This window comes from Lingula anatina, chromosome 1, assembly GCF_051362555.1.
Source record: "Lingula anatina isolate TDL-2025a chromosome 1, LinAna3.0, whole genome shotgun sequence".
NCBI classification, from domain to species: domain Eukaryota; kingdom Metazoa; phylum Brachiopoda; class Lingulata; order Lingulida; family Lingulidae; genus Lingula; species Lingula anatina.
This window is the reverse complement of record NC_141767.1, coordinates 45418765-45441197: the sequence shown is the minus strand read 5'-3', so window position 1 is coordinate 45441197 and position 22433 is coordinate 45418765. Positions and strand designations below refer to the sequence as shown.

Here is a 22433-nt window from a genome sequence, read left to right as displayed (position 1 = left end):
AAGCTCCGAAGAATATTTTTCGATGTGCATTTGTATGATAGCCTTTGGTAATTGAAAGATTAAGAAATAGCTGGAAGAATACCTGATTCATTCCTTATTTTTATACATTATCTGATTTGCTAACAATTTGAGAAATTGTTGAAGAGTAACATTTCTTCAAGTCACTCGCGGAAGGATACAAGGTAGACAGTTAAGGCCGACATAAAGGCATTCCGCGAAGTCGTGTTTACGTGTTGGCACGAAATATAAAACTTTGAAGGTAATTAGATTTCACATGTTACTGTCACTGTCGCAGGGAATTAGAATTTGATTTCTTCTGTCTAGAAATCAACCCTTTATTGTTTACTTAGTACTAAACTGACGAGATTTATATCATGGTTTTACCTGCAAATCACTAAGTTATTGGTGGCAATGCCCATGCAAAATATTGCAAAACTACATGTATATTTCTGCATGTTGTAATATTAATAGGTTTCACTTTCCATTTTCAGGTTAATTTTATATACTTCTATCGAACTTTCCTTTGTTTCAGGTTCCCTCTCTGTTGCTCATGATATTACATGGTGAAATAGTGGTACATTTCCTAAGATGGAAAAACAACCGTTACAGCAGAAGAAAAGCCCACTAAAAAAAGATGACCACAACCGTCAAAACGAAAGTAATTCCACAGGTGTAGCTATTCCTGGAGATCAGACCTCCACACATATAGAAGAAAAAAATTCACCAGCAGAAGAAAGTGGTCTTAATGTTTTACACACAAGTGCAGAGAATATCACACCAACTAGTAACAGTTCAATAGTGACAGTATTATCTGACCTTGGCACCACAGACCTCAACTTTGAGGTACCCACAGAGGTTTTACAGACAGCTCAACTCTTGACAGAGTTTTCCTCCCAACCAGCTGCTGCCTCAAGTGATTTGCAAGATCATATACAGTTTACTAACAGTGCTTATCAACATGAACCTAATCAAACTGTGGAGTCACTATTACAGTCTCACTCAAAACAGGTGGTCATAGTGAATCCTGGTAGAAGTTCAGGCGAGACCACTACAGGCATTGCCACTGAGAGCAATTCCCTGAATGATGCAAATAGGCAAACAGTGTTCATAATCAATAATGATGGTACAATGTCAACAGCCCGTAGGTGGGGGACTTATCTGTGTGAAAGCAATGGTGAAAGTAGCACAGAGAATGATGCCTTACCACAACCTAATGTGGTAGTTGTGACCAACCCTGGTGCTGAGCAACACAATGCTGATGGAACACCCACTACAGCCACCACTACCACCTCCATACAACAGAACTTCTCCAATCTCACTAAATTGCTGGTCCCAGTTGATTCTGTAGTTCTTAGGAATATTGCACCAAAGTCAGAAAGTAATGAGGAGGATAGCATTGCCCATCAAGTTGATCAAGCAAATCATATAACAGATGGAAATGTAAAGGAGCTAGTTCAGGTCTCAGACCCTCATCTTCTTCCCCCACCCCCAGGACCAATATTGTTTCAGGTTATGAAAGATGATGGGACTGTCCAAAGTGTTAATATCAATCCGGTTGATCAGCTACAGGAACAAACAGACAGCCCAGCAGCAGCACCAGATCCTGGGGGTCAAATAGTTTATGAGCCAAAGAAGCCATTTAAGTGTGAACTCTGTAGTGCCTCTTTTACTTTACTTGGGAATCTGAACAGGCATAGGATGATTCATTCTATTAATACCAAGGTTAGATAATGGGTGTTTCTTGTGTCTGACCAAGAAGTTATAATGAGAAGGAGTAGAAACGGGACATCAATTATCTCTCTCGTCCAATCAGATCGCAGCATTCTTTTCAAAGCGGCGTCCTTTGAAATTCGATCCTCGTAACTGGTCTAATCCTCCGCTCGCCTCCGCGTGACTCAAGACGGAGAAGCTGAACCAGTGCGTATACGTCTTGATTTATTCATGTTTAATGCGAATATTTGGAAGTTATACTTAGAAAAACGCCATGTCGAGCGATATAAAGGTGAGTGAGAGTTGATAATCTGCTTTGAGCATTGTTTTATGTTCATACGGTGGCTGTCAGTCAAATTTGTCAGAGCAGAAAGCAGCGTTAGCTCGAAGATCTGAGGCCGATTCAGCGGGACCTCCATGTTTAGGACTTTTTTCTTCTTAAGTGCGTGATGTATGCACATAATTTATGTTTTTCTGGTTAGTTAAGGACGTGCATCATTACAATACATCACTTTGGTATTAAATGAATCAATCCTTTAGATGAAAAACATCGTTTCAAATAGACAACTTTTCATCGGACTTTTTCAAAATGGCGGGTCACAAGAGACAGTTGGGTGACAGTTTGGGACAATTTTTGGTAATTTCAACGTGATGTATGCATATAATTTATGTTTTTCTGGTTAGTTAAGCACGTGCACTATTACAATACATCATTGTGATATTAAATGAGTCAATCCTTTAGATGAAAAACATCGTTTCAAATAGACAACTTTTCATCCGACTTTTTCAAAATGGCGGGTCCCCAAATTGGTTAGAGACAGTTGGGTGACAGTTTGGGACAATTTTTGGTAATTTTAACGTGGTGTATGCAGATAATTTATGTTTTTCTGGTTAGTTAAGGACGTGCATCATTACAATACATCACTTTGGTATTAAAAGAATCAACCCTTTAGATGAAAAACATCGTTTCAAATAAACAACTTTTCATGGGACTTTTTCAAAATGGTGGGTCCAAAATGTGATGACAGGGAACTCTCGGAATTTTTTTTCAATTTTTTATTGCAATATGATGTTTGCAGAGTTTCGTTTAGGATATAGAGTTATATTTTGTAATGAATTCCGCACTTACTCATTTCAGGTTGAAGAGAATGCAGGTGAAAGATCTTTAGTTTTGCTGGCAAAATGATTGTTTCCAGCAGCAACTTGATGAGGCACAAGGCTCTGTTTTCTTACCACCACTAATATTAAACTATAGTGCACAAGAGGTGCAAGTTTTAAAAGGGAATTTAGTGGTCCGAGTTTTAAAAGGGAATTTAGTGTTCACTGGCTAATTGTCTAAAGTTTAAAATAAAATAATCACCACATCAAAATAAAAACTAACCATTTTTGTATTGCTTTAATCACTGTTGGGTGTAACAATATTGATATATTTTCATTGCTGGTACTTTGTTTTAGATATTATACAAGTTGCTCGAATGTTGAAATAAAGCAATATCAATCAATAAAAATATTTCTTTGATTTTTTCTTCTAATGAATTTAAACTATCAGTCTACTATTAGTTGGCCTCATGTAATAGACAAAGATATAAACAAAAATATGTAATAATGAAATTTTATTTAGAATCGTACTAAGTGCAATAACTTATTTTCATTTCCCCAATTTTCCTGTTTAAGCTCTACCTGGTATATAAGCAATAATGTGCCAAAAAAGAAAGAAACGAAGCTGGCATACGGAAATTGCAAGTACTACTGTTTTGTGTACACGGCTGTGAATTGAATGTGTCATTCCTAGATGAAGGTAAATTTCCTTTACACGACAAAAATAATTTAAAATAAATATGAGACTTCTACAGGTGCAAATTTTAGCGTTGAAGGTGGGTTTGTGAAATTGTTCTCATACATTCTTGATGTGAAACTAATTTTTGTATAACTGATCGGCTCTAGATCAAATGAAGGTGTATCTTGCATGATTTGAGTTTTATTTCCCGAAATGGTTGCGTCCAGGCTTGAAATCTCTCTCTACACCTTTCTGTAATCCCACCATGTTTTCTCTGTGAGATTATTAGAGACTTCGCGAGGCTTTATACCAATTGGCTGAAGCAACCCACGTGAACGGTCTTTTGAATATGTATTAGGCACAAGCTCTCCCTAAGACCACAAGCTGGGTAATTATTAGGATTAAGCCCGTTACGAGGATAGGATGAAGGGAAACCCCTTGTTTCTACTCCTTCTCATTATAACTTCTTGGTCTGAAGCAATTGAGTGGAATTTTTGTTATTTTTTATTTTATAGTCTTGATAGGAAAAAATACAAGCATATGAAGTGTGCACCTTAGAAATAAAAATCTTTTTAGAAAAAATTATGAAAGTTGAAAAAGTATTTGAAAAATATCAATTGAATATCAGTTTTTTTCTTACAAATTTTTCTTTCCACTTCATTTTGAAATTTTGATTCCAGTTTACAGTCTAATAATGTATTATTAACTCTTCAAATTTGATTTTCAGGAAGAATGTCGTTTCAAGTGCAACGAGTGTGGCCGCTTTTTTCTGCAGCGTTGTGACTTGATAAGACACACAGATATCCATAATAAGACGGAACCATACAAGTGTGAGATATGTGGAAAAGGTTTGTTTTGTGAATACACCAAACAATATTTTTTCATGTTCTAAAGGGTTTTAGCCAAAGAGCCATCTTCTCATCTTTTGGATGGGTAGTTGTAGGAAATTTGGTTTAAATTGACTAATTTAATTTTACAGATTGAAATATTAATTTCAAAACTTTTGTTAATTTCAGGAAGTGTTAATATTTCAAATGTAACCCCAAGGTAACCCTAAGAGGATTCTACGTCTGGGATTCAAATTGCAAGAAATGCTCAAGATTATACCTCTGTTATGAAAAAGTGTTATTGTTTAATTTTTACATTGTATTGACACTTCAGGCTACATAAGACGCAGTGACCTGGTTGTACATACACGCTTTCACAAGAGAGAGAAGCATTGCCAGTGCACTTATTGTGGCAAGACTTATTACCAATCAGGTACAAGTACAAGCAATTGTTCAGTTATACAACTGTCCATATATATTGTTCAGAGATTGCCAGTTAAGTCTAAAGGCATGTCAAAATTACCAGTATTTTTGAGGGGAAGGCGAGTTCACTATTTCACAATCATTTATTTGTTAGCTCTGCACGTTGATGTGCTCAAGATCTTATTGTATAATTCAAGTTCAGGGTAATAGAATGACTGGCAGAAGTCCTTGACTTCTGTTTCGGTGATCACTCCAATTGTGATCATAAAGATACCTAAGATTCCCATTTTTGCAGTTGTTTTATTTTGGTAATCCTAATTTCCATTTTCAGGAGACCTTAATCGGCATATACGCAGTGTACATCTGCAGTATAAAATGTTGACTTGTGGACATTGTAAGAAAAAGTTTACCAAAGAGGCCACTCTTATGAGACACATGCAGGCTAACCATAGAGACATAATACTGCAATCAGTGGACCAATTATCAACCCAGACAGACAGGTATACAAATACACATCTTGTTTTTATATAACAGTTTGAAGACTACTTTTAAAGGAATTTCGGAATTGCAAAAAGTCAACAACCAGCTATAATTATTCTAACAGATAAAACAAGATTTCACAAAAAGTAAACGCAGTCTGCTGTGAAAAATTAGGAAATAGCACGTGGACATACTCACACACATACCAATTACATTTGACTTGGAGAATTTGACAGTAAAATCTGATTTACCATTTTATTATGAGCTTGTAGTGCTCTCGCAACGTTTTTTAAAAAGATTTTATTGCGTAGTGAAATGGCGACTGGGAGTATATTTTATTTACATTTTCTATTTCAGAAGTGAGCATGAAAATTCAGTCTCTGAGCCAGATGACTGCTCTATTACAGAAGACACAGACGCACAATCAAAAATGGAACTGAGTAGTCAGTGACTGATGAGCAACAGGAGCTGACATGTGCTTCTACCAAAACACTTCTCGCTTTTATTGAAAGAAAGTACTCAACAAAAATGATATCCAGGTTCTGTAAGGTGCAAGTTTTTGAAATAAAAAATATGTTTGCCATTGTCAAGTGGTTTGCTGGAACCAAACATTTACAGGGTTATATTTTGTATCTTAACAGGCACCACCTAGATGGAACAGGGTCTTTTTTAGACTAGAAATTTAGGGAGATCAGTTTTGAACACATCATCATTATGATGGTGATAATGTTGATTTACAGGGTCAAAATACTATGTGCAGCAGTGGTCTTCGTGAATCCTGATGGTAAAATATTAATTTGTATGTTTACATATATATTATATGAAACAAATCATGGCCTGAACGAATTAGACAAGAACAATGAATCATGCAGTGACTATTTGTGATGGGTGCTTTATTGAAATATTTACTGTTACTTTGAAGATAATAGTGCTTACAGAATATATTTAACAAATATGTCTCTAAAATTATGATAATACATGATTTTTATTTAATTTGAATCTGACAGCTAAATATCCAGTATTAAAAATCATTTGATTTATTTTTACATCACTTTAATTAATTTTTTGTTATGGATGCATCATGTGAGATAAATGTTCTATGGAACATATATTAACTTATGTTTTCTACTCAAAACTCAGAAATGAAGAAGTAATAATGAAAAGTGAGACAACATTACATTACAACATTACATAGAATTCAGACAAAATCTAAAAATGCAGCATGTCACTTGTCACAGATGTGTACAACAGAGCCTGTTACATATTTTGAAGACACAGCATTTGGAAATTCTGTTCTGCAAATTGCAGTGCCAGGCACAGACTGCTGGTGGCTGTTACCAATTAAATTTTGCCTTTTCTCCCATGCTGTCTCAGTGTCCATACACTGAAGTAGTTCAACTTTCCTGATGCTTTTATCAAAATTTCCTCTCTGGAACTCGATGTAAGTTACTTCTGCATGGTTTCCAAAAGGTACCTAAAATGTCAGTAAACTTATCATTTCATACCTTAATTTATTGCTTTGAGAGAAATTTTAATTAATAATCCTTCATCACAATGATTAATAACACAAACGTGTGTGCAAATGCAACAGACCACAGTTTTTCTTTTCATGAGAATTTAAAAACATTTTGTTTAATGACAAATTTTCAAATGGGGTCATTTTAAAGGCACCAATGTCCTGTCCTTCAGAGGATTATTAAAATTTCATTCTAGTCTTTTCACCAAGTATGTTCAGACCAGAGTTGCTGTGGATCATAAATAGACTTATGAGTAACTCACACTATCGAACAACGTGAATGGACCCAATGAAAGATACGTGTTCAATAAAAACACATACCATTCTCCTCTTGCCTGTGCTGCCTCCTTTCTCACCAGTCTCTTTTTGTCGTCCAAAGGGTGCGCCAGTTCTCTGACCACTGTCTTCTGGTGTGGAGTGGTCAAGTGCTGGGGCAGGGTGGTCATCATGCCTAGACACTGCAGGGCTGCGATACGCACTTTCTGGAATAACAATAATTATTGCATTAAACAGAGTTGAACACTGACATATTGGTACAAAGAGAAACAGAACTGGACAAAAAAATGATACCTTTGTTTGAAAATTTCAGTATGTCTAATATCTCAAAAAATTTCAAAACACACACACACAAATATATTCTTCCTTCAAACTGAGATTGTCAAGTTTCAATAAGTGACAGAAACTGTAAACCAGAAAAATTCTTAGGAGATAAAACTTTCAAACATATATTTATATATCTTAATATTAAGGTGCACCATTATGTTTAAAATGTACCAGGTGTATCAACTTACCATTGATGGCTCATATCTAGAGAGCTTCAGAAACTTAGGTATCAGAGTATCTAAGTATTCCCCCAAGATAAGTGGTGCATCATGCATCAGATCATACATTGTGGTCATTGTGGACAGCTGTAAACTGACCTCTTCTATCAACAAGGACTGGACTAGGAGGGGGACAAGCTAGAAGAAAAGGGCAGACAAAAACATATGGGTACTTATTTCTACAGACTGAAATAACCTGACATTATAAGTTTGTTTTTCACTCAGGAATACAAAATTCATACTTTGATACAGTCTACAGATGAGTTGTTGTGACATTTAAAGAACAAGCAAAGTTAACACTTTTTTAAACACTTATAAAAACTGAGTACATCATTAATCAGCAATCAATTTCTCTTTACACTAACAATACTTTTTTCTTACTTACTGGGGGTAATTCACTCAGCAAGACTTGCTTCGGGACAAATCTCAGCAAGTATGACAAAGCTGTTAGGTAAAACTGCTTTCTGTCTGATATAAAAATGACAATTAAAATGTCAATCAACGTCAATTTTAGATTTGGATTTACAAAATTCTAATTCATCTGCATGTTTAGACTTACACATAATATTTTTCAACCATGTACACTTTTCTTAATTTGTCCATAGCAATTCAAAACCACACATTTTTGACTGCAACAATTAATTGAACAATGATTAACAAAAACTACAATTATTCATTTTAAGATAAACTAATTAAATAAATGACGTCCTTACCTGCAATGGTTGAATTAAAACCTTGAATGAGTCCAGGTAATGTAAGGTGAAAGAAGCGTTGTTTGTAAAGTGGTCTGATGATTGCGTGCATGTGTTTTGTCATCACATCATCAAACTCTGCCATAACTATGTAGAACCCATCTGCTGCCAACTTGTTCAAGTTAGAATTTTCAAAAAAGGTCATCATCTGAAAGAGATCTTAATTTTTCAAAAAAAAAAAAAAAAGTAAAAAGTTCTTGGAATATTTTAAATCTAAATCTAATCTAAATCACACCTGTATGTGTAATATTCTTCACAGATGTCCAGAACAAAAGCCTTATCGAAATAGAATATTAACCATTTCAAAGTTATTCCATAACAATATGCATGATTGCCTTTTTATAAAAAGAATAGACATGAATGTTCAGAAATATTTCAGTTTGCTTTTGTGATTAAGAAAAAAAGAAGAAATTTACTTTTTCAACAAACTTTCCAGAAATGGGGTGACCTCTGAGTACCAGTGCCTTGGTGACCCACTGCCATACAAGTGCTGCTCCCTGGTGTTGTCCACTCTCAACTCCTGTATTCAGCAAAGTCTCCAGCTTCTGCTTCAAAGATTCAAGATAAGAATCCAATTCTGTGCCTGTAATAAAAAGTTCATCTAAAAACATTTTCAACTGTTCAAATGTCAAATATTCAATATATTTCTATCCTATTGTTTGTAGACATGTCAATTCATGTACAAATGACAATATAATAAAAAGAAAAAAATAGTGATATTTATTAAACAGTAAAATTATCCCTATAAAGATATTCAAGGTCTATTAAATACCAAACATACCAATGCATATAAAATGAGATACCTTGTGGAGCTTTGTTGATGAGCCCTGCTAAACACTTCACTGTCCCCAGCTGAGACAATGAATGTGATAGCTGTAGAGTGAGATTAACCAACATATCCAATAGGCTGTATAAAGAAGGAACCAAAACCTGGAAATAAACAACATCATGTATACATATAAAGGTATACAATACATCCTTAAGTGGAGTCCTTTATCAATATCAAACATTTTCAAATCTTTATGATACCAATTCAAGAGGTTTGAACTCCCAAAATGAATGAGTATGTACCGTATGTCTTTTTCACACACAGTACACATAAATAATATGTGAACTGAGTTACTACATACCTTTGCTCTCTTTTCCTAAATGTGCCCATAAAATATAGACCAGGGGTGGAGCTTGCTTGTGCTCTGAATTGGTGAACCTTCCGATGCACAATAAAATCGGGGCATAAGTAAGCTCAGCACTGTTATATTTCATGGGCATATTTGGGATAAAGAAAGCCCAGATATTTAGTTACTGGATTCACTTATTATTTTCAGCACAATGTGTGAATGAGAAAATGTCAGGGTTATCAATGAACTTCCATCTTGGGAGTTCAACCTCCTTCCAACAGAAAGAAAAAAGGAACTCAATTTAAATCAGCCATACAAAAAAGCAAGTTAAAAACTTAGTTGCAATAAGTCAGAATAGTTACTTGAATTTTACCCAAACTTACATTTTGATGAAGTGCACATATAACTGCTAAAAAGACATGCAGTGCCTGGGTCTGTTGCCAAGGTGATGAAGTCTACAAAATATAATTTTGTGTCAAATGTGAATTAAACATACTAACTTGTATTTACAAATATCTGATGATCAAAGAAGATGATAACAAAATCTGGCATACAGTAAGAAAATCTGACAGGAAGATTCAGTAATTTCTCAAAAATTGCCTTTTAATATACTTGAAAATGTTTGCCATACTTTAATTGTGTACTTAGCATTCAGACTACATGTGAAAGAAGAGGTACCTGTAATGGTTTAAATGCTCCCTCAGCCTCTGCTCCACCTAACCACAAATGGGACTGCCCTTCAACATATACTGCAAGTACATTTTTAACCATCTCCTCTCCCTGCCTAGTGAATAAAAGCATAAGTTGTGCAAGTCTTTCTTTATGCATATCTGAAAGTGTATCTACATTATTAACTTAAATGCTTTCATAATAACCACATACACCAATTCAGATCCAGTTCTATCAACTACATTTAAATCTGTTTAGAATGAGCACAGCAATATTTCATCTTAAGCTACAACAAGACTACAACATCAGTATGCAATTATTTTTAACATGTCAGACTTTATGACAGACATCATTATCATAAAAACATCTCTCAGGCTCTAAAGCAACAATAAAATTGAATGCTTATAAATTCATCGAAACCAATATCCCCAAATCCTACCTCTGTGATAAATGCTGACATATAGTTCTGATGACACTGCATAATTTCAGTAAAATGTCCTGTTTCCAAAGAACATGTTCAGTCCTGCTTAAATAATTAATAAAACTTTGCAGTGATAACTTCAGCAGCTTTTGTAACAGGTGTTCATAAAAAAAGTCTAAATTTTCTTTTTCCTGGACAGAAGCTTGCACAATGTTTGCAATGCAGTTCAAGCATAATTCAGCCTCAGAGTAATCAGTCTCTGGTCCTGAAAAAAACATTTAATCAAAGATTACTCTTACAAAAAAAATGGACAAAATGTTGCTATTGCTTGCGAATAAAATCCTACATTTCTTCAAAAGATATCCATTTTGCAATGAAATTTCAATAATCTGTGTATTGCAAGATACGGAATAATCATTATAAACTGCCATTAATATGAATGAAATTTATCAGCAGTTACAAAATCCTTATTATTTATTATAATAACTAAAAAAGCCAAATTAAATGAAAATGAAAAAAAAATTACTGTTTGTCAAATCCTCCAGTTGCTGATACAAGATGGGTACTGTTTCTTGTATTATGTCCTTATGTACTGATATGGCAGCCAGGGTATTGAGTAAATATCCACTTGACAAATGAGGACTGCTCTGGTCTGTTTCCATGAAATCTTTTGAAAAGCAAAATTTAATGGAATAACTGATCCAGTGTGTACTTAAAGTCATGTGTGGTGTGAAAATCAAAAAGTGCAAAAGAGCACTGACATAAATGGTAGATTTTAAAATCATTCAATACATTTGTGTAAACTTTTTTGCTCATTAGGAATATGTTAATGAAAATATTTCAAATCACTTCACTTTTCTCAATTTTAAAGCTTTCTTCAGAATTTTTTTAATTCAAATGAGAAAAATATATCTCCCTTGTTTGTTTCAAGACATTCTGAAAGAACAATTTTGAGAGCAAAACTCACCTGTTTTTAGATATTCAACTAATTTAGGTAATACAATTTTACAGGCTATCCATGTCAATTCTGAGCTCATAAATGTTAAGGCTGTAGTGGCTTCTGTTCTGTAAAGCAAATTAAAGAGGCATCAATAATCCCTTTTAGAATCAATACCAAAAACAGTTTGTTTTCTAATTCATAAAATTATAATCAATTTAAGATGGCTTTTTCTGACCTTTTTAAATATAAAATTACCCATGTCTATTTTCTGCATACATATATTTTTGAACTGCAGTATAAACGTATACATAAAATGTTTATATCAGTGCATTTGTCCTTGCTTAATATCATCATAGGAAATTTGTCAACAACAACAAAAAAAAAACACTCTATAACCTGCTTTACATGTTAAATGCAGGTGCATTTTTATGAGTGTGTCACTAACCTAACAGATGAATCTGTATCCTCTAGCACAAGCTTCAACATGTGTTCTGCTGCCAGACATTGCTCCTCCTCAGATGTGACCCCAGTCAAGGTCAACATCCCCACAATGCCAGTCAACCCAGCACAACGTAACAGAAAATTTGTTTCACTCAATAAGGAAAACAGCACTGTCATTATGGCATCTTTGTACTCAGCAACAGGATTTTTCTCTGAAACATAACAGATTAGATAATAAATAACTTCCTATATAGATCAACACTCATAATAATTGTCCAAATATGTCAACATTTTTATTAACAATTTTAGCACAATTATTAGTTGTTTATATCATATGGCAAAGCAAACCTGCTTTATGAAATATCTTTTCCAATCAAATTTGCACATTTTAAAATAAAAATGTAAACAACGGCATACAATTAAGATCAATATATCAAATATCACCATTTCCCTATTCTCATTTCTCATGTAATGAAAAAGTGAAATCATAATAAAAGCAATCTACTACCATCTGAGCCATTAAACCTCTTGGAAATCTTGATAAAACCCAGCAGCACATCGAGTACAGACCTCCGATTCAGCACCTATAAAATTTTATGTTTATTTTAAGATTAAAAAATGTTCATTATTCTCTAAACTTGTAAACTTGTTAGAAAACAATTGTTGAGAGAGAAACATCAAGTCCAAAATTACATTCAAACCAAGATAAATGAAAAAAATTCTCTGAATATTTCTACAAAGGTATTCTTAATATGTAAAATGCAGCACCTGGGTTCTGATAAAAGAAATGACTAAATTCTACATTGATCTATAATATTTGTAATTTATAGACTTAAAAACAGTTTCAGACAAAAGGACAACTTATCCAAACTTAAAAAGAAAAAAATATGAAGTGCTTTCATTTTGATGATCTGACCTGAGTATGTTTATGAAATTGTTCCAGTAATAAAGGTATGATCTCCCTCAGTATAATACAGCAAGCCTGGTCTGACCCTGCTGCAGCTGCCTGGAGTAGTTTCCCACTCGGGTACATTAACTTCAGCTCTGGCTGTGTCAGGTGGTGTCTACAGTCTAACACAATACAACATAACATTATATCCCAATTTCATATATTTTAATTAGCATGTCTAACATTGTAAAATCCTTCTTTATTAAAGCAACAATTTAGTTATAAAAACAAATTAGTGAATGGTTTGCAGTATTTAATAAACAGAGCAAAGATATTAGAAGTGGTGTTTTTAAAATGATAATAAGTACATATTTCCACATTTTACTGTTCTTACCTTTGATGATGTCCTTCAAAAACCCATCTAGTAATGTTTCTGAGTTTTTCTGAAAGAACAAAACCAGTAAGTGTTCACCTTGTGCAGTCAAGTTATTAGAACCTTTCAAAACATAAATGGTATAACAGGGGATGGATATTCCATATTTCAAAATGTTCAGTGAACCAGTGACTAAATGAAAATACAGTTTATGGCTTCTACACATGCAGATTAAAAGATTTAAAACACTGTTTTTTACTATAGAGGTGTGTGTTACTGACCTGCTGGACACCAGTAGAGAGAACTGATACCACAGCTGTAAGAGCACTCAGTGCAGCACCTTCCACCATTTCACTGACACCTGACAGCACCTTCAAGTAGAGATGAATGCATTTTAAGTATCACAAAACAATTATAATGCAGTGCAAACATTCAATGCAATGTATATAATATGTTTCATAACAATTATTATAATACCTTTGCTTAGCCATAGGAGACACTGACTTGTGATGAGCATACAGCAGACTAGCTATCTTTAACATTGGTAAGTGTACGAAAATTATTTTAGCTATGATTGCTAAAGTAATCAAATAATCATAAATTGTGGTCTCTTTTAATGTATGACATGCACACACAAATGCACTTTCACATGTGTCCATAGATACTACAATTCTGCAACAGTATAATTTCTGATCACTGGCATAAATTAAAGAAGTATATTGTAAGTCAAATTCAATGTCATACCTCTCTCTTCATACACATAAAAAGAGAACTTAGGAATTCTTGGAAATCTTTGGCAGCATACGTTTCTGTACATTTTGCCTGCAATAAAAATGAATTTGTAATTATATCAGATACAAAATGCATGTTTCAGTAGCCTTTGAAGAATTAACGTACAGTATATTAAAGCATTTCTGTTGTTTTAAAATGTTGTTTAAGTAAACTTTGTCACTACGTGTATACTTGATTGAATCTGAACAGTAGTTTAGACAAAGTTACACTCAAAATTATCACACACACAAGGTGCAAAATACTGCTTTACAAGTACACAAGACAGATGCAACAAATATTGTTCACTGATGACCATAACCAACTTACTAATGTGTGAAAAGCATCCTTCTTTGCACTCTGTACATCAGAAGTCATCTTCTCAATGAGCAAAGGCAGACAATACTGGGCAAACAGAGGAGTGGCTGCCATGCACCTTTGTAAACCCAACACCAATTCATCCTTGGTAACTCCATGGGGGTCATTTGGAGGCTAGATACAAAAGTTAAAGAAAAAAGTACAAGCTAAGCTATTTTTAACAGAGAGTTTTTGCAAACAATGTACGATTTTCATTCAATTTTATTGAGAGTCGTGAAAGTGGTTCATGTCAAGATCTGTAAATATAACATAATATTTTGTTAAGTTTATGAATGTAATGTTACATGACACTGGATGAAACAGGAAGGAAACTGCTTATGTATATAACTCTGTCAAAAATATGTAAAACAGACCAAACTCACACAACAGAAGACCTAAGTAATAGATCACTTACCGGAGTAAAATCAATGGGAAAATAACAGGAAGTGACTTCAAATAACTCCTCTGCAAACATTCCTTTAATTGGAAAATACCATATATCAAACATAAATCTGTTAGTCACCAATAAGCAACATATGTGCGACATGTTTTTAATAAAAATAATAATGTTAAACAAATCAAAATCTGTTATTTCAGTTATCATAAGTTCAGCAATATAGTTTCATTTCTGTTTTTACTTGGTTCTATTTAAAATGAAGGAAAAATTTTTAAAAAGTTGGAAAAGGCCACTTTTAACTTTTTTAACTAAAAAGGCACTTACCTATAGGAAAGTTCTGCACTATTACAGGAACAATATTGAAGGCAAGGACCAAATTTCGTGGGTCTCGTTCACCATCCATTGTTTGGATGAAGCTATATACAAAGTCTGCTCCCATTGGTTTAAGTTCTGTATTGAAGGTATTCAAAAAGCATAACATAAAATTTCAGCAATGGTCAAATAACACTAAATACTACAAAAATATTGCAAAAAACTGCAAATGAACATTCTTTTAATGAAAGATATTCAATTTGGTAATAGACTTGCTACAGATGGAGCCAACTGCATGGTTAGCAAATACACACAATACGATAGGACAATTACAGAACAATTATCACAAACATTCATTTTACGGTTGCTATGCACACAAGAGCATTGGGGCAGTGTTTTATTTACTACCCATTATACTCACCCTCCATCTTAGTATGAAGTAAATTTATTAGTATACTGTATGCAGATCGCCGGTCTGCTTGAGCCAAAGACTGTACATGCACTTCTTTGGATACTTCCTTCACCATCTGTTGTCCACTACCAGGTGGCAGGTGGGTGAAAGTGGACTAAAATAGAAAACAGTTTAATGCCTTAAAGAAAAAAATCTAAAAAGTTAAGTTAATGTGTATTGCTTGGAATTTCTGCATGGCTGCTACAGTACTCTATCACAATTAAAATTGAAACTGCATTTATATACTTGGGAAGATTTACTGTTTTGATACATACCATAGCAAGTAAACCAAACAGCACATGTGGAGTCACTGAATGATGATCCTTTAATCTATCACTGAAGAAGTTTACCAACAGCTCCACTGAAATGAACAATCACAGTATCATAATCCTGCAAAATCCAGATGCTAAATATAACTTAAAGCTTTGCTTGTGAGGCTAATAACTAGAAGTTTGTTAAAACATCATTTACGCTGATAAATTTAAGAAATCAGCGACAAACTTTTTTGAAGAACAGAGAGTGAAACTGCAGGTGAAATACTTTGCCTTTGGATAAATATTAAATTTAATTTATAGTGTTTTTCTAGACTAACATATTTCTTAAGTTGATGATATAAACATCATCAACATTATCTTTAAAACGGTATTCCACATCTCCTTTTGTCTCATCCCCTTGTGCACATTAAGTTAAAGAGAGTAAAGATGATTTTCAAATGTAATCATCAAAAGCTTTGACTCTTTCTTTTTCTTTCAATAGAATTTTAGTGGAAAAATGACTATTTTAAAATGTGGTAATAAAAATAACATATTTTCTTGAATCATCTCTTTTGTTTTACCTTCCTTTATTGTAAGGAAATCTTTTGGCAACCTGTGCAGAACCTCTCCCAATAGTCGTGTTCCTCTACATCTTACAGCTGTGTCAGCACTGGTTAAGTGAGGACTTGACAAACAGATTGAAACTTTGTTGAATAACAAACGCAAGCTGTTATGTTTAGTATATACATTTGTTTCATCTACACGTACCATTTGAATGCCAATATAAGTCAAACTACTCTTAAAGGAACTGGTATCTTTTTTGCATTGCTCTTTTTCTCACCATTTTTTCCATGCAGATACTGAATATTTTCTGACATAATATCTTAAGAGGAAAAACTTACCCGAGCTTTTCTATTAGTTCAACTAGCTGTATTTCTTTCCCAATAATACCTGAAACATTCAAAGTTTTGTGTGGTTTACATGTTCTTTCACCAATCAAATAGCAAAGGAAGCACCATTCAAATTTGATGTACAACCTTTACATATTCTTTCATTGATCAAATGGCAAAGCAAGCAGCAATAAACAATAAGAAGATGAACGGGCACTACATAATACAAACCAAGAATGCTCAAAACCAAGTGCGTTAAACTGGCTGCACTGAAATATAGAAAGTAGGTAATGTGTGCATAATTACATAAACATTCCAATCATCAATTTTAAAAAGACAATATAAGGGTTTTTAATGGTATTAAGATTCACATTTTTCTGTTCCTATTTAAAAAGGAACGGTTGAAAAACAGTATCATGCAAATTTGATGTAGTCAAACCTTTTGAAATGGTGTCAACACCTGTAGCTTGATGTCCATTGACATACACCTCCAGCGCGTTGATCCACATGGGCGCTGCCATGTTCTTGCAAGTCTGCACCAGATGCAACTCGAAATTAATTAAATTTGATGAGGTACTGCAAATTTGTCCATATCCAGATTATGGTTCAAGAATATGAAGACTATTAGTTTCAAAGTTAAAATAACGTGACTTTATTATGTAAATACATTATTTTTCTTACACTTCAATGCATATTAACCAATCATGATTCAGTAAGCGGTATCTATGCGGACCTTTTTTAATCTCCTGACGTCATTTTCCCATCTAAGGAAAAAGAAGGAATCCCGAATTTGTTTTTAGTTGGGTACTTCCTTGTAGCCCCTCGGTAATGGGTGGGTGCATGGGTACCTCTCGTGGTGGCTCAGGAAGCACAGGTGATCCAGAGAGTAGCGGTGGACCAAACACGGGTAATTATTTCACATAATGTTTTTTGTTTGTTTACGATGGTGACAAGTCAAGTGTTGACTGTTGTGCGGCGCCTGAAGCTAGCAATCACTTACAAGTATTAATCAGATGCAGGCATAAAATATTAAATGAATAGTACAACGTATTCATTGATGAAGCTTGTAAATGCCTTAAACATCTATATCAAGACCGATTCTGTGCGGCAGTAGATCCATTGCAAACTTAATCATAATTTAATTATCTCGGTCACAGCGTTTCTGAATTGATTACATCATTTAAATCACTTGACAGATAAATTTCCTTGTATGTATAACTAAGCACTCTGCTTAGTACCATTTTTAAATATATGTATATATTTTTGAAGCAAGCTCAAGCTTGAAATATCGCATGTATTGTTTCTCCTACATAAACAGCAACACTGTAACTTCCAACATTTGCAAACATCAGTTCATTTGTGCTGTCTTGTTCACTGAAAAGGAAACATTTCTTTATTTATTTGTATTAATTATGATTATTTTTATTACCATTATCACCATTATTATTATTTCTAATTTATTATCATCATGTTTTAATATTATATCTTTTTGCCAAAATGTGTAATAGCAATGAATTGTTTGACTTAATAAGTGTCACCTTATTTTTTCAGTGTCAGTCGGGCGCAATCAGCCTCTCAAGTCTGATAAACAAAAATGGAAAAGTGACATTCCTTTGACAGAGGGCCAGTTACGAAGTAAGAGAGATGAGTTCTGGGACACTGCTCCAGCATTTGAAGGCCGTAAAGAGATTTGGGATGCACTGAAAGCTGCTGCCTATGCATTAGAGACTGGAGATCATACTTTGGCACAAGCTATTGTGGATGGAGCCAGCATTTCTCTCCCTAATGGTGAGTTTCAGCATGGCATATTTGTTGTTGCACATGAGAAAAAGAGTTGTTTTAGATTTACTTAGCGTCCCATATTTAAGCTAGGTAGGATTGAATTAAATCCACAGGGCCTAAATATTGGACACTGAAGGGAGAAATGATTATATTAATTGTGATAATATGATTTACCTTTTAAGAGTCACCTCAATTCATCTGAATTATCCTGAACTGTTTGTATGTAAAATAAAAAACAACATAGAATGTTTTGAGGGAGGGGGGTGTATCTGTGCCACTCCATCCTGTCCCTGTCCTAGACCTGCCAACACACAAAAGAATCTGGAGGAAAATGTAGGTGATGATATTTTTCCTCGTGTGATCAAGTGTTTTAAGTTACAATTTGAAATGTTTTCCTTAATGTTTTCCAGGGACATTAATGGATTGTTATGATGAGCTAGGAAATCGGTATCAGCTCCCAGTATATGTTTTGAGCTCTCCAACAAATCTCATAGAAGAAGTGAGCGAGAGTGACACAGCCACAGACTCCGAGTCTGTCTCAACAGGACCAGAGACCTTAGTGAAACTTAGGCTCTCCACTGGGAAAGACCTAAAGCTCTCAGTACGTACAACAGACACTGTGTTGAAAGTGAAAAGGAAAATCCAAACAGAGGAAGGCATTGACCCATCTCGGCAAAGATGGTTCTTTTCTGGTCGCTTACTTAGTGATAAAATGAAGATAGAAGATTGTAAAATTCCCAAGGGATTTGTTGTGCAAGTGATTGTTTCTGGATCCCACCCACATACTCCAGTAGACAGTTAAATGATACATAGAATTGCACTATCCTATTTCACATTATTTACAGAGGAAGAGCAGCTACCAAAACATTATATGATATTATGTAATAAAGGAAATTCTACATTGACTACAGGATAAAATAAAAGCTGGTGCTTTAAAGACACATTGCAAGAACCCTCATTATTGCACCCACAAAAATCAACGGAACTACAGATATTTATTCTGTTGCCCTAGTAAAAAATGTAACAGATTATTTTGTGTAATTGGATATATTTAAGTACAAGCATGTTGATTTACTTACATGGTATATAGTGTGTGTAATGCTACATATCTGCATCCATGGAATATACAGGATTGGTGAGATAGCACACAGTTTCTGGTAAACTGGATGTTATTTTAATGTTTTAATCTCGGCAACATTTATTTTCCCCTAAAATTAATTACAAAGGCAATATGTGTAACAGTTGCAACCCTACTTGTCTGCATTAGCATTTTAATTTGTTTCCCCCATTTTATGTGGACAGATCAGTGCTGTGATTGTTGAACAAAGCCAAGCTTGCATATCTTTACTTGCTCAAAATTTAAGGGACAATGTACAGGATTTTTGTCTTTTCAATTTTCCCCCTCTTTTTTGGATATCCGGGTCATATTCTTATTAATGTGACATCCCTTTTAAGTAATTTAATACCTACCCCAGCTCAAAATTTACTGATTTGTGCCAAGTGACCATAAAATTGGCAGAACATGATTTAGGAATACTTGTTAGTTTTGAACTTGACAGTAGAATATAATTGAGCAACCCAGGAAAATATCTGTATTTTTCTCCTGGATTTGGTATACAGTTCCTTTAATGCTTCAAGGAAGATATCAAGTAGACAAACTCATTTCTCATTATAGTTCTTTTATAGCTTTATATGTCAATTGATCCTAAGTCAAAAGGCACCACTCTTTAGTTTATAAAATGCCTTTAGTTCAGTGATTGAGATCTTCATATGGATTTTTCAATCATTTAAAAATTGTAAAGATATCTGTTGGTGAGTCGTCTTGCCTGCTAACTAAAAAGATTACCCTTGTCAAGGTCCCATTTGTTTGAAATCTTAAATTGTGTTTTCTGTTAATATTGTTCAGCATTGGGTCCTTTAAAATGTGGTATGACACCAAGGCAAGATGACTTGGATGTTTTTGCTGTCATGCAATGTAAACATATTATCATTTACATATCAGAAATAAAAATAAAGCAATCCTTGAAGGTATTTAGTAAGTGGACAATATTAACTTTAATCCATTTATGTACATTTTCAAGTCATTGGAATTATTTTGACTAATTTAATGTCACAGATGGACTTGCATTTGTTCATTATTGTAAAAACTCAGTCATGACTAGCATATCTGCTAGTATGGGATATGGAATATAATACAACATCAGTCAGTTGACAGATTAATCATCACATAATAGATATCCAGTGATAAATTCCCCTTCCTGATAGTTTGTCACAGAATCAGAACAGTTTCCAGAATTGTTAGATAACACAGGAAGGTGCCTTTTTAAATAACTTTATCAGATAACAGATTGGCTTTGTCTAGTGCATGTCTTTAAGCTGCCACAGAAAAAGGGGAAATTAATGCATAGCATGTTGGTTAATAAAGGATGGTTGTCAGCTTCAAGTCAAAGTAATTATATTGAACATAATATGCATCTTTTGGTGTGTCAGAATAGAGAAAGTCAAATTACCCGAAGCTGTATATTATGTTTAAAGCAGAAGCTTCTGCATGAAGTATGGCAAATGTATCACCTATATTGTGGATCAATTCATGTTTTTAATGGTTGGTGATTCTGTATACCTTTCATGTTTCAGCATTTGGATTATTTTATGTCAACATTTTAGTGTTATATATATATATATATTTATAGTTTAGTGATCTGTGTTAATAGTGACTTATTTTATCAAGTTTAGTCATGGATCAAATGAGCTTGTGGTATGCTCTGAAACATGAGGATGTGAATTAACTGGTTGTGAGAGAAAAAATACTGCCAACATTTATTTAATGTTAGTATTTGAGATGAGTGATGATCAATAATATCGCATATCTTAACTTTCTTTTTCTGATTTTCAAAAAGGAAAACAGTGAGTAATTTTTTTGTGTTTAGGTTGAAGGTACCTCTAACACCTGCTGATTATACTCAGAAAATCATGAAATTTTCACAGCATAATAATGCTATATTAGAAGTTGGGATATTTTCTTTCTCTTTTAAAATAGAAAAAAATCTGAAATTTTATCAATATAATAGCACAAATACTTTGAAACAGCCCCAGTTGAAGGCAGAAACAAAAAAAATAGGTTCGTACAATTTCATCCTTTTATAACCCTGTGATTATTACTACAAGGTATTAATGTCTTCAAAAAGACTTTGCAAGTCATTGAATTGTTTATAAACATACTGCTTTGAACAATCACAGTACTGGCAATTTTCTCATGTATGTAAGATAATTAGATAAAAGTAGAACTTGCTGTCTTGTGGTCAAATAGCAGGCCCAAGAGAGAACTGATGGCCCATAAGGACATATAAAAGAAAGTTGATCTAAATGTATGTATGTAATGTAAATATAATCTTGAAATTTTAAATAAAGCAATTATGAACTGGCATAGGTTTTTTTTAAGTAGACATATTGTGTCTGTACATATAGCCATCACCTGGAACTGTCTTCGCTGCCATCATCACTGTGCACTTTCTTGGGAGGGATTGAGGCTGTCTTCTCGGTCTTCCAGAAGATGGTCAGATTTTCAAGGTTACATTGACAGGTAACTAATTTTTACTGTGGGAAGTACAGTCAAAAATGGAGTATGGATCAATGAAGATAATTTGGAAGACTGTCACAAAATATCTCTGAATCTGCCCCTGCTTTCAGTAACAACACACTAACTGGAAAACAATTTGACCTATCGTCAAACTTGCAGAAGTGATGAATATTCTTAAAATACACGCCAAGTTCAAAAATCAGCCTGTTTGGACCATTTTTCCAAAACTTATGCTGTTAGGCTTGACGACCTTTGCTCCTAGCATTTCTGAATATCCATGATACTTTTATTTTAGTATTAAAAATTGATGGTCATTAAACTATTAAACATTATGTAATATTGCATCAAAATTGAAGAAAGCCCTACTTTGGGCACTGCTGCAGTAACGACAAATGAAGGAAATCCATGTTACTTATGATTTTCAAACTTACTGAAAAGATTCCTATTATCAAAATGCAGTTTGATTTGGAAAACCAGTCTGATTGGAT

The 22433-nt window shown here is 33.9% G+C and overlaps 3 protein-coding genes across 3 annotated transcripts; 2 read left to right on the top strand and 1 right to left on the bottom strand.

Annotated features, from left to right (window-relative positions):
- Nucleotides 1-41: 41 nt before the first annotated feature.
- LOC106176233 (uncharacterized) lies at nt 42-6274 on the top strand. Its single transcript, XM_013558528.2, has 6 exons — nt 42-259; nt 533-1722; nt 4215-4335; nt 4649-4747; nt 5069-5237; nt 5575-6274. Exons 2-6 carry the CDS (start codon nt 589-591, stop codon nt 5666-5668), a joined length of 1617 nt encoding a protein of 538 aa, XP_013413982.2. The 5' UTR covers nt 42-259; nt 533-588; the 3' UTR covers nt 5669-6274.
- Nucleotides 6094-17192, bottom strand: LOC106176232 (MMS19 nucleotide excision repair protein homolog). The gene is made up of 26 exons (XM_013558527.2): nt 17026-17192; nt 16599-16647; nt 16278-16381; nt 15718-15803; nt 15413-15557; nt 15004-15129; nt 14698-14759; nt 14256-14417; nt 13902-13979; nt 13439-13528; nt 13179-13227; nt 12812-12966; nt 12404-12479; nt 11900-12107; nt 11482-11579; nt 11041-11181; nt 10533-10779; nt 10103-10208; nt 9808-9879; nt 9110-9236; nt 8723-8889; nt 8268-8454; nt 7940-8022; nt 7525-7692; nt 7055-7215; nt 6094-6691 (listed from the first exon to the last, which is right to left on the bottom strand). Exons 1-26 carry the CDS (start codon nt 17105-17107, stop codon nt 6664-6666), a joined length of 3057 nt encoding a protein of 1018 aa, XP_013413981.2. The 5' UTR covers nt 17108-17192; the 3' UTR covers nt 6094-6663.
- A 110-nt stretch (nt 17193-17302) lies between these two features.
- On the top strand, nt 17303-21790 carry LOC106170960 (ubiquitin domain-containing protein 1-like). The gene is made up of 3 exons (XM_013551032.2): nt 17303-17493; nt 18138-18374; nt 18779-21790. Exons 1-3 carry the CDS (start codon nt 17415-17417, stop codon nt 19168-19170), a joined length of 708 nt encoding a protein of 235 aa, XP_013406486.1. The 5' UTR covers nt 17303-17414; the 3' UTR covers nt 19171-21790.
- The last annotated feature ends 643 nt before the right edge of the window (nt 21791-22433 follow it).

Bases quoted from the DNA above. Each gene is read 5' to 3' on its own strand.
- LOC106176233 (XM_013558528.2), top strand. From the start codon at position 589: ATGGAAAAACAACCGTTACAGCAGAAGAAAAGCCCACTAAAAAAAGAT. The intron at 1,723-4,214 runs GTTAGATAATGG...TTTGATTTTCAG, and splicing joins TTCATTCTATTAATACCAAG to GAAGAATGTCGTTTCAAGTG. The intron at 4,748-5,068 runs GTACAAGTACAA...TTCCATTTTCAG, and splicing joins CAAGACTTATTACCAATCAG to GAGACCTTAATCGGCATATA.
- LOC106176232 (XM_013558527.2), bottom strand. From the start codon at position 17,107: ATGGCAGCGCCCATGTGGATCAACGCGCTGGAGGTGTATGTCAATGGA. The intron at 8,890-9,109 runs GTATCTCATTTT...TTTTTATTACAG, and splicing joins CATCAACAAAGCTCCACAAG to GCACAGAATTGGATTCTTAT. The intron at 7,216-7,524 runs GTAAGTTGATAC...TTGTTATTCCAG, and splicing joins CTAGATATGAGCCATCAATG to AAAGTGCGTATCGCAGCCCT.
- LOC106170960 (XM_013551032.2), top strand. From the start codon at position 17,415: ATGGGTGGGTGCATGGGTACCTCTCGTGGTGGCTCAGGAAGCACAGGT. The intron at 17,494-18,137 runs GTAATTATTTCA...TTATTTTTTCAG, and splicing joins TAGCGGTGGACCAAACACGG to TGTCAGTCGGGCGCAATCAG. The intron at 18,375-18,778 runs GTGAGTTTCAGC...AATGTTTTCCAG, and splicing joins CAGCATTTCTCTCCCTAATG to GGACATTAATGGATTGTTAT.